Source organism: Chrysochloris asiatica, unplaced genomic scaffold (assembly GCF_000296735.1).
Source record: "Chrysochloris asiatica unplaced genomic scaffold, ChrAsi1.0 scaffold00209, whole genome shotgun sequence".
Taxonomy (NCBI): Eukaryota; Metazoa; Chordata; class Mammalia; order Afrosoricida; family Chrysochloridae; genus Chrysochloris; species Chrysochloris asiatica.
Genome location: NW_006408727.1, coordinates 105971 through 118016, shown reverse-complemented (window position 1 = coordinate 118016; position 12046 = coordinate 105971). Strand labels below are relative to the sequence as shown.

Sequence of the window (12046 nt, the reverse complement as noted above, 5' to 3'; positions counted from 1 at the left end):
TTTCTCCCGCGGAGCGGCTGGTAGTTTCGAACCGCTGACCTTAAGGTTCGCAGCCCGATTTGTAACCACTACGCTACCAGAGCTCCTTATTTTAGGTAGCCAATGTCTAAGTTGTCCATCCCTATCTACTCTGTGTACAGAGGGGATAGTATTGATACTTGATGTGAAGACTCTTCTCTCTGTTGGTATTTAGAGTTACTGCCTCCAAGAGGTTCATCAAATTGTAGCAATTTACCCTTGTTTCCTTTATTAATTTTTTTTTATTTTTTGTAATCTTCCTCTAGTCGAATTCTTATTATCAAGCCATCGAAGCTAGGTCAAATGGGGACTGTCTGCAAATTTGGGTGTTCTTGAGCATCTATCTCCCTTCACTTCATATCAGTTGGATGCTTCACTGTTAGCTGTAGCCCTCTGTGGCTATGTCCTTGTCCATGGGCTCAAGTGTCCCCAGGTCTCACCACACTGTCTACCAACAAGAGGACTATCTTTTTGAACTGTGTCTACTTCCTGAAGGAATGGCTCAGATTTATGAATATCTGAATGTTTTTCATGGTAAGTATGCTGATTAGGATGTGAGCAAATTTAAGGAGGACATGAATAAATATCCACATCTGAAAATGATTCTAGGTCTCTCAGTGAACAATGCCATTGTGCTGCCTCTGACTGAGGAATGATGACATTATCATAAATGAATGTGCCTGGAATTTCCACACTTACAGGACTGCTGTCTCGGGACCCAGGCAGGGTTAGTGGATCCTTAGAGTCATTAGTGTTGGAGGCGCTTTCCAGATGAGTCTCACACAAACCAGAGCCTGGACCAGAAACAAGAGGGTCTTCAAAGAGAACTTCCTGATTGTCATATTTCCCCAGAATGTCCTGGTAGATGTTGATGTCCTCAAGATTCTCTAATGATCTAATGTCATCTGTCCTGTTCCCTGTGTCCTTGTCCTCCAGGGGCTCTCTGGCCTCGTGGCTCTCCTCACCATACGCGTCTTCTCCAGTCAGACTCCTTTCACCCTCTGTACCCGTTGAACTTATTGTAAATAAAGACCCTTCATCAGAATCGTAGTCAGTATCTAATCCAGACTGAGTGTCAGAAGGAACATAGTTCTGCAGTGATTCCATGTAGGCAGGAGTGACATCCGGGTTACTGTTCCATCTTGGATGACAGACTGATGGATCCATATCTCCTGGATCACTGGGTGTGACTGTGGTGTAGTAGGATGAATGCTCTTCCTCAGAACTCATCCCTTTGAACACTTGCTGTGGTATACCCTGTAAGTTAATGTATGTGCTCATTGGAATTTCCTTAGAAAATTCCAGCTGAGAGTCTGGCATTCCTGAATGTAACTGTTCAGCACGCTCTCTTTCCTTGTTCTCTCTGGTCCTCTGGGTGTTGGTATGTGTTAGCATGTTAGAGAAAGAAGACACCATTTCTCTGGAGAGCGATGGGTTTAATTCATTAGAATCATTAAGAATTGAACCAGAGACAGTTTGCAATCTGCCAGTAGCTACTGAAGCGGCGCTCAGTGAATGCTTACTGAGAGAATCTTGCTGGGTCGCTGTTTCATAAATTAACTCTCTGGGACTATCATTCTTGTAGATGTGATCTTGTGCTGCAGTAAGTGGTTCATTATTAGCAGCATGGAGAGTGATCTGGGCTGCACTGGCATATGGAAGCAGGTTATCATGTCTATTTCCAGCTTTGGGGTGGTTTCCACATAGTGTGGTACTCTGCTGGCTGCCCAGCCCTTTTCTGCTGCTTCCAAGATGCCTGTCATGAGTGACAACAGCCTGTAGGTTTGACGTCACTGTGGAAGCATCCTGGTTCTCACAGAGGTTTAAACCATGACAGGACTGGGATGGAAATCTTGTGGGGAGCTGTATGTTTCCTGCACCTTCAATTTCATCATAGAAGCCTTCATTTGAATACGTAATTGCTGAATTCGAGCTTTTGTTTGGGCATCTATGTTGCCACAGTCTGTCAATATAAGGCCTTGTCAAAGCCCCCAGGCAGAAAGCCACAAAGAATGTTATGAACACTGACAGGCAGACCGCCAGCAAGAGGTCCTGGGAAGCAACTTCGTTTCTCTCCAAAGTCTGAATGGCCTGGGTATCTCTCACCCGTCTTGGCAGACGTTTCTTCTCATTGACATCAGAGTGGACTTGTTCCTTCCTCTCTGAAGTAGAAAAGCTCTCAGACATTCCTGCCTGGGGCCTATCTGCTTGTCTTGTTAGGAGTTTTATCACGTGATTAAGATTGTGAGGGTGGTGGGTCTCTCTGGAAATTCTGCTTTGGGGATTCGGCCAGAATGCTTCCTCATTCCCTGAAAGAGGGGTATAAAATACACATTAAACCAATGTTGAAACAAGACTTGAGTGGTTTTCAAAGCTTCCATGAGTCCTCCTCAGCCCTTAGCTAGCTAAGAAGGTGAGTCAAAAATTATCTGCACTCCGGTTGTATTAGAATGCCTGTCCATGTCCATGGCTGAGAGAATCTTGCTGGGTCGCTGTTTCATAAATTAACTCTCTGGGACTATCATTCTTGTAGTCATTGAGTGTGACAACATTGAGTGTGCATGTGAAATGATTCTGTCAAACAGATGAGTGACAGTGGATTACGTGGCAAGTCACTTGCAAATCAGCCATGGTTCTGCCTATGAAATACACCAGCACAGACTTGGGTTTGAAATTTTTGTATAAGATGGGTACCAAAGCAACTCATGGAAGAGCATAAACAGAAGCATTTAGGCATCTGCAAACAAAGTTTGGACCGATACTTAAAAGAAGCTAAAGGATTCTTTTTAAAAATTGCTACTGGTGATGAGACATGCATTCATCAATATGAGCTTGAGAGTAAACTGCAGAGCATGGAATGGAAACATCCTCAATCGCTGACCAAGAAAAAGCTTAAAGTCAACCATAAGCTGAAAATTGATGCTTACAGTTTTCTGAGATTCTCAAACACCAGTATTGGAACACTATCAGGAAAAAGGCTCAACAATCAACAGTGCTCATTACAGTGAGATGCTCATTGAAGAGCTGAAGCCTAAATTTCAAATCGAATGCAGAGGACTACTATTCTAGGGCATTGTGATCTTGCATGACAATGCATGTCCACACACCTCTGCCCACACTGTTGACACTGCAAAAACTTTGTTCTGAGGTGTTAAAGCATCCTCCCTATAGTCCTGATATTGCTTTATCAGACGTTCACCTGTTTGGTTTCCTGAAAGCAGCCCTTTGAGGATGAAGCTTCACCACTGATGGCAAAGTGAAGACGGTGGTACATCTGTGGCTTGCAGCTCAGCCTAAAACATTTTTTGCTAAGGGAATACGAAAGCTCGTTGACAGATGGACAAAGTGTATTGAAAAGAAAGGAGATAATATGGGAAAATGATGTATGTTTCTTTTCTAAAAGTTGATAGAAATAAATGCTACAGCTAGAGCGGATAGTTTTTGACTCACCCTCATATATTGTAAAGTGCATGTTCCATGATGATCAACAATTTACATACCAACAGTATGTCTATGGCTCATTGGGCATCACAAATAGCTATCAGGTTTAGAAGGACCTTAGTGATGCTGTGATTAAGCACGAGGTTGATCGATCAAACCCAGCAGCCCCTCTAGGACAGAAAGCTGTGCCACTGTACTTCCATAAAAATGTAGGCTTGGAAATCCTACGGGGTAGTTAGTTCTACTCCGTCCTATAGGCTGGCAGGAGTCAGAAGCAACTCGACAGTAAGGGGTTTTGTTCTGTTTTTGTTGTTTTTGTTTTGTTTCATCAGGCTTAGCGAGTCCCTGGGTGCTTGGGCAATGAGTAAAGTGCTTTATCACTAAACAAAATGTTGGCAGTTTGAATCCCCCCAGAGGTGCCTTGGAAGACAGGCCTGCTGATCTGCTTTCGAATGGTCACAGCCTTGAAAAACCTATGGGACATTTCTACATTGCATTCATGGGGTCACCATGAGTCAGATTGATTTAATGGTGTGATGTGATACGATAAGCACTGGATTGCTAAACTGCAAGATCAGCAGCTCAAACTCTCCAGCCCTCCTTGGAAACCTTATACTGGATTGTTATGAACAAGAACCGACTCCACAGCACTTAACAACAACAACAACAAAACATCAGGCTTTGGATTGTTGCTCCTAGGCCCAGGAAGTTGTATGTTTCTTTGGTCTGACTGTTGCCCAATGGGAAGAATACAGATGGAAGGAGGGACAGCCACATTGCATATCCTTTTCCCAAACCTTCACCCACCTACATTTGTGAGAACATCCCATCAGCTCCCTGCAAAATCTGTCTTGATCCTACCTGTGTTTGCAATATTACTTCCTAACCATTCTTCATTGTTGGGGAAAATAAAAAAAATACTTAATTTTCTACCAGTTTTTTATATTCTGCCCTTCACAATCCAAGTGCCAGTTGTGGCTTTTACAGTAGAATGAAATAAGCCTGGCTGATAACATTAAGGCTTCTGGTGTGGCGCTGTAGGATAAGCACTAGACTGCAAGGTGGTGGTTCAAATCCACCAGCAGCTCCTCGGAAACTCTATACAGGGTCACTATGAGTCAGAATTGACTCGGTGACAATTAGCAATAACAATAAATAACTCATTTTCATGAAGTTCTTCTAAACTTGGGGTGCTGTTGTTAAGTTTCATTGAGTTGGTCCCAACTCATAATGACCCTGTATAGTTTCTGCGGCTGTAAATGGTTACAGGAGCTGAAAGCCTCGTCTTTTCTCTCGTGGGGTGACTGGTGGCTTTGAAGCATTGACCTTACGGTTCACGGTCATGTTGCTACTTTAACAGCAGTGCTGAATAGGACAAAGTTCAGGACTCATCAAACAAACAAACAAACCCAACCTAACCTTTTTGTTTTCAGTTAAGAGTTTGAGATTTAACCAAGATCATTAATGATGAAAAATAATTGTTTTCCAGAATATTCAATACAAGTAACATTTCTTATAACTTAGGAAAGGAGTAGTGAACAAATCAAAGAAAAATATGTTTTTGAAATATGTGAGGTTACACTTTCAGAACACTATTAAACATTAAAATAAGGATATCTCAAATTGAAGCTATTTTACCTTTGGTTAATTATTTGCTAAGAATTAGGATACAAATATAATAGCATTTGGGGACTTTGGGGCAAACTTATCTCCTAGTGAACTTTCTGTTTTGATCAAATTCAATTGTTTCTGAATTTGGTTTCTTTGAGCACATATAGAATATAACTCATGAGCTAAGGAAAATAAACCCTATGGACTTTTCTGTGAGCAAAGAAACCTAGTTCCAAAAGTTCAGGACAGACATCCAGAAACTCAACAGTTTCTACATGGGCAGTTCAGTGACACTGATGGCATTCTCTTCTTTTCTGAGTTGTTCCTCCCTCGTTAACATAAACATACAGCTCTGTAAATTTCCTGACTAATCTTTCCAATTTAATCCCATGTAGACAGAAAGAATGTCTACTTGGAGTGTTGTATTCTTTCAAGGCCTATCTACATACATTATTTTTACTCCCTTGCTCCCCCTTTTCACAGAGGAGGTAATATGAATAGACCACACCATCTGTCCCACACAGCCCTCAGCACAGGGACCCGGAACACACAGGTATTCACATGGCTGAAATGGCAATACTGAGGCCCCACCTGTGTGCTTTCTACCATAGGACACATTCCTAGAGTCCGAGCCCCAACCTTGCTGGGTTGTTGCTATGTCCTTCCATCTCATTAAAGGCCAGAACTCTTGCTTTTGATGGGACTGACATTGTTTAAGAAAGTCTGGTAGCACAGTGGCTAAGTGTTTGGCTGTTAACCCACCCATTGCTCCCCAGGAGAAAGATGTAGCAATCAACTTAAAGATTACAGACTTGGAAACCCCATAGCACCATTCTATTCAGCCCTATAGGGTTGTTATGAGTTGGACTTGATTTGAGGGCGATAGTTATGGTTTGGTCATTGTTTTAACTGAGACTAACTTTTGTAGGTGCATTTTTCAATTCAAGTGGGGCCATTTCAGAGAGTGAAAATGTACCACTGACTTACCTATAGACTTGTTGCAAATTTTGTCCCACATTTTCCTCCAGGATTCAGAACTGAAATGTTGGATGATTATCATATTATAGCCACACCTCCACTGGTTGCTAGCCAAGTCAACCTCCTGATGGAGAAGTTCTAGAGAAATGGCCGTCATCGGGAGGATGGTGGTCAGACCATTGTTGCTGACGTATACAACCTGATGGGGAGACATTAGAATTAGGGACAATCTTTAAATACTATTTAGAGATAAGCAAGCTACAGAAAGGCATTGTTGTCATCTCTCTGGAGACGACAAGAACTTGATAATTAGAGAATATTGAGTTTCAATCTCAGCTCTGCTCTTAAGTTGTTTACCCTGTGTGGACCCCCTTCCCAGGGTTGTTGAAAGAATTAAATGAACGTAAAAGTTCAAAGCCCAAAGCCTATCCTAGATGCCCATTCATGTTTCTTTCCTTCTCTCACAGCAATTGTAATTTGTACTGTTGGATTAAACCTAAACTCTCCCGCTGTTGTTAATATATACAATTAGGTATCGGATCTAGAATTTCTAGAAGCACTATGACCTTGAAGGTGGCAGAAGATCTTGGAGAGTGAGAGGGGAGGACAGAGCACAGAAGAATGGTGGCTGAGCAAAAGTGGGAAAGAGAATGCTTTTGCATCAAGTATTATTAGCTCAAGGGTAATGCGTTTCTCTTTATCTTTGGTTGGTTGGTACTTGTAATTCTTCTAATCTAATAGGAAATGAAGGGCAAGCTTGAAACAAACAGGATTCAGTGGCTTTCGAATACAGAGCAGGAGCTGAGGCAAGTTGGATTTGGATGTTGCCTGAAACAGCCCAGAAAGCACAGTGATGTGTAGTTCAACCTACTATTTCCAGAGCACTACCACCAATCAGGCTACAATCCATTTGCTTTAAATACTTTCTTGACATAGCTTTTCAGACCTGTCCATTCCCCTTCTTGAACAACTTATTATGTCCCCTCTCCAATCCGTCCCTTATCAAGTTCTCACAGACCTATCCTAATCTCCTGGGGACAGACACCCAACAACTATAGACAGGCCTTGTGCCCCTTGAACATTCCTACAGAATGATTAAAAATGCCCAGTCTCCAGGAAACCCAAAGAAACCGAGCTAACCCCACCCTGCATGTCCTATGTAAGCCCCGTCCTACTATTCCAGCTTCTTACCTTGTCCCTAGATGTAACCCATGTATGGCCTTATGTCATGGTGTGCTGTATTTCCCTATCTCTATGGAGTCCTGGTGTGGTGCTGTGGGCTAATGTGGCAGACTGCAAAGTTGTTTGAATTTCAAGGTTGGTGGTTCAAACTCACAAGCTGTTCCTTGGAAACCCTATACAGGGTCATTATGGGTCAAAATCAACTTGACAGCACTTAACAACAACAAGGGAAGGGTTGGTGGTTCAAACTCATCAGCTGCTCCTTGGAAACCCCATATAAGGTCTTTATGGGTCAGAATCCACTTAACAGCACTTAACAGCAACAAGGACAGGGGTGGAGAACCTTTTTTCTGCCAAAATTTGTAACATCATTCGCAGGGCATACAAAATTATTGACTTAAAAATTAGCCTGCTATATTTGGTCAAAGATTTACTTAACAACAACAACAACAACATTGTGATGGCTCGAACTGCGGTTGCCTTTGCAGCACCAGACCAAATGATTTCTTGGGCCTTATATGGCCTGAGGCCGGACAGTCCTCACCCCTGCACCAGGACATGTGAGCATTATAAGCCTAGTTACTTTTCCTGGCCTTTTCCTGACTCCTTTTTCCCTCACTGAACCTGATTTACAACCCCACAGATTTGTTTGCACATAGGCACTCTGTAGGTACTACATATACATCATTTAAAAAGTTTTTTTGTTGTTTATTTTTATTGTTGTTGAGAATATACACAAAAGAACACACACCCATTAATTCCACAGTTTCTACGTACATGAAAGTGAGTCAAAAATCACCCACACTCCGGATATATTCCAACACCTTTCCACATCCATGAGGACATTGATTGAGAGTCTCTGTGAAATGATTCTGTCAAATAGATGAGTAACAGTATATAATGTGGCAAATCAGCCACGGCTCTGCCTATGAAATCATCCAGCACAGACTTGGGGTTCGAAATGTTTGTGCAAGATGGGTACCAAAACAACTCATGGAAGACCATCAACAGAAGCATTTGGACACCTGCAAACAAAATTTGGACCGATACTCAAAGGAAACAAAAGTTTCTTTACAATGTTATACTGGTGATGAGACATGGATTCATTACTATGAGTCTGAGAGTAAACAGCCAAGTATGGAATGAAAACATCGTCAATCCCCAACCAAGAAAAAGTTCAAATGTCAACCAAAACTGCTTACATTTTTCTGGGGTTCACTGGAGCCAGAAGCTGGAAAACGATCAGGCACATCAGAGCTCATTACACTATCAACACCCAACAGTGCTTGTTTCAGTGAGATGCTGCCTGAAGAGAATGAAGCCTAAATTTTGGATTAAATGCAGAAGACTGCTATCCAAGGACATTGTGATCTTGCTTGACAATGCACGTCTACACACCTATACTCACACTGTTGATACGGAAAAAAGCTCATTTTGAGGTGTTAAAGCATCCTTCCTATAGTCCTGATCTTGCTCCATCAGGCTGTCACTTGTTTGATCCCCTGAAAGCAGCCCTTCAAGGACAAAGATTCACCTGTGATGAAGAAGTGAAGACAGCAGTACATTCGTGGCTCGCAGCTCAACCTAAAACATTTCCTAATAAGCAAATATGAAGCCTTGTCGACAGATGGACAAAGTGTCATGAAAAGCAAGGAGATAATGTGGGAAGATAATGTATTTGTCTTTTCTAAAAATTGATTAAAATAAATTCTACAGCCACAGTGCAGATAATTTTTGACTCACTCTCGTACAGTTCAATTACATTGATGGCATTCTCACTCTCCTTTTCTGAGTTGTTCTTCCTCCATCAACAGAAATGCACATCTCCCTAAGTTTCCTGTCTAATCTTTCCAGCTGCTGTTGTCCATCTGATCCCACATAGACAGAAAGAATGTCTACTTTGAGCATCGTGCTTTTATAAAGCCTATATATGATTGCTACTCCCTTGTTTCCCTCTTTTGACAGAGGAGACAATATGAATAGACCATGCCATATGTCCCACACAGCCCTCAGCATAGGGACCTGGAACACATAATGTTCAGAGAATAATGGTGAGGGGACTATGTGGCTGCAATGGCAGAGCTGAGGCCTCACTTGTGTGCTTTCTACCACAGAATATACTCCAAGAGTCTGAGCCCCATCCTCACTGGCTGTTATTATGTCCATTCATCTCATTGGGGTCTTACTCTTTTTCACTGACCCTCCACTTTACCAAGCCAGATGTCCTTTTCCTGGGATTGGTCCCTCCTATTAATATGTCCAAAGTATGAATGCTTCTAACGAGCATTCAGGCTGCACCTCTTCCAACATAGATTTGCTTCTTCTTTTGACAGTCCATGGGACTTCCAACACCATAACTCAAAAACATTGATTTTTCTACATCCTTCCTTATTCGTGGTCCAACTTCCACATGTATATTTGTTGTTGTTGTTATGTGTCATTGAGTGGGTTCTGACTCATAGGAACCCTGTACAGGGTTTCTGAGGAGCAGCTGATGGGTTTGAAATACAGACCTTTGAACAGCACCATACCTAAAGTCCTTCACATGCAAATGAGGTGATTGAAAATGCCATGATTTGTTAAGGTACACCTTAGTTCTCAAACTCACATCTTTGCTATTTAACCCTTTAAAGAGCTCTTTTGCAGTAGATTTGCCCAATGCAGTACTTCCTCATTTGATTTCTTGACTGCTGCTTCCATGAGTATTGATTATGGATTCGAGCAAAATGAAGTCTGTAACAACTTCAATCTTTTCTCCATTTATAATGATGTTATTTATTAGTCCAGCGGTGAAGATTTTTGAGATGCAATCTGTACTGAAGGCTGTACTCTTTGCTCTTATCGGTAAGTATCTTAAGTCCTCTTCACTTTTAGCAAGCAAGGTTGTTAATGAGTCTTCTTCTAATATGAATGACCCATTCTTCTTCATATAATCCAGCTTCTCAGGTTATTTGCTCAGCATACAAACTGAGTAAGTATGGTGAACACATACAACCTTGGTGCATATCTTTCTTGATTTTAAACCATTCAGTATCCCCTTCTATTCCGATGACTGCCTCGTGGTCTATGTATAGGTTTCTCATGAGCATAATTGTTATGGAATTCCCAGTTACTCATAATTTTATCCATAATTTGTTATACTCCACACAGTTGAAAGCCTTTGCATACTAAGTAAAGCACAAGTATATTTCTTTCTGGTATTTTCTGCCTTCAGCCAAGATCCATTTGACATCAGCAATGGTATATCCCTGTTTGCACATCCTTCTGAGTCTGACTTGAATTTCTGACAGCTCCTTGTTGATGCACTACTGCAACTGGTTTTGAATTATCCTTAGCAAAGTTTTACTTGTATGTGATATTAAAGAAGTTCGATGATTTTTGCATTCAGTTGGGTCACCTTTCTTTGAAATGGGCACAATTATGGATCTCTTCCAATCTTCCAAATTTCCTGGCATAGGTGAATGAGTACCTTCAGTGCTGCATCAATTTGATGAAATATTTCAATTGGCATTCCATCAATTCCTGTTGCCTTCAGTACAGCTTGGCTTTCCTCCTTCAGTACCATTGGTTCTTGATCATATGCTACCTACTGAAATGTTTGAAATTCTTTTTGGTACAGTGACTCTATTTATTTTTTTCATCTCCTGTTGATAATTCCTGTGTCATTCAATATTTTGTACACAGAATCTTTCAATATTGCAACCCAAGACTTGAATTTTTTTCTTCAATTCTTTCAGCTTGAGAAATACTGTGTTCTTTCCTTATGGTTTTCTAAGTAGGTCGCTGAACATTTCATTATAATACTTGACTTTGTCTTCTCGAATTACCATTTGAAAATTTCTATTCAGCATTTTTTACGTCTGTACTGTCAGGAGGAATTGACCAGTCGCTGGAGAAGGCTATCATGTTTGGTAACGTGGGGGGTTGGTCAGAGAAAAAGAGGAAGACCCTTATTGAGATGGATTGGCAAAGTGGCAGCATCAATGGGCTCAAGCATGGCAACGATTGTGAGGTTGGCCCAGGACCGGGTAGTGTTTCATTCTGTTGTGCATAGGGTCACTATGAATTGGTACTGACTCGAACGGCACCTAACAACAACAACATTCTTGAATATGCTTTAGTTGCTTTATACTCAAGAGCAAGTTTCAGGGTCTCTTCTGACATCCATTTCTGTCTTTTCTTTCTTATCATTTTAATGACCTTTTGATTTCTTCTTATATGATGCTCTTGATGTCATTTCACAATTCTCTTGGTCTTTGGTCCTTAGTGTCTAATGCATCAAATCTTTTCTTGCGATTGTCTCTTTCATATGTTGTTGTTGTTGTTAGGTGCCACAGAGTTGGTACCAACTCACAGTGACCCTATGCACAACAGAATGAAACATTGCCCAGTCCTGGGTCAACCTCACAATCGTTGATATGTCTGAGTCCAATGCTGCCACCACTGTGTCAATCTATCTCATTGAGGGTCTTCCTCTTTTTCTCCGACCCTCCACTTTACCAAACATGATTTCCCTCTCCAGTGACCAGTTCCTCCTGATAACATGCCCAAAGTTTGAGATGAAGGCTGGCTATCCTGACCTCCAAGAAGCACTCTGGCTGGACTTCTTCCAACACGGATCTATTGGTTCTTTTGGCAGCCCATGGCATTTGCAATATTCTCCTCCAACACCATAACTCAAAGGCATCAATCCTTCTATGGTCTTCCTTATTTACAGTCCAGCTTTCACATGCATATGAGGTTATTGAAAATACCATGGCTTGGGTCAGGTGCACCTTAGTCCTCAAACTGACATCTTTGCTCTTCAACACTTTAA

General features: G+C 41.5%; 1 protein-coding gene across 1 annotated transcript in view; it reads right to left on the bottom strand.

Moving 5' to 3' along the window:
• Window positions 1-582: 582 nt before the first annotated feature.
• Window positions 583-12046, bottom strand: part of LRRC66 (leucine rich repeat containing 66) — a 33637-nt gene continuing 22173 nt past the window's right edge. The window contains exons 3-4 of the mRNA XM_006872686.1: window positions 6058-6247; window positions 583-2327 (exon numbers count right to left, since the gene is read on the bottom strand). Of these exons, the coding sequence (XP_006872748.1) occupies window positions 583-2327; window positions 6058-6247 (1935 nt within the window). The remainder of the gene's footprint in view (window positions 2328-6057; window positions 6248-12046) is intronic.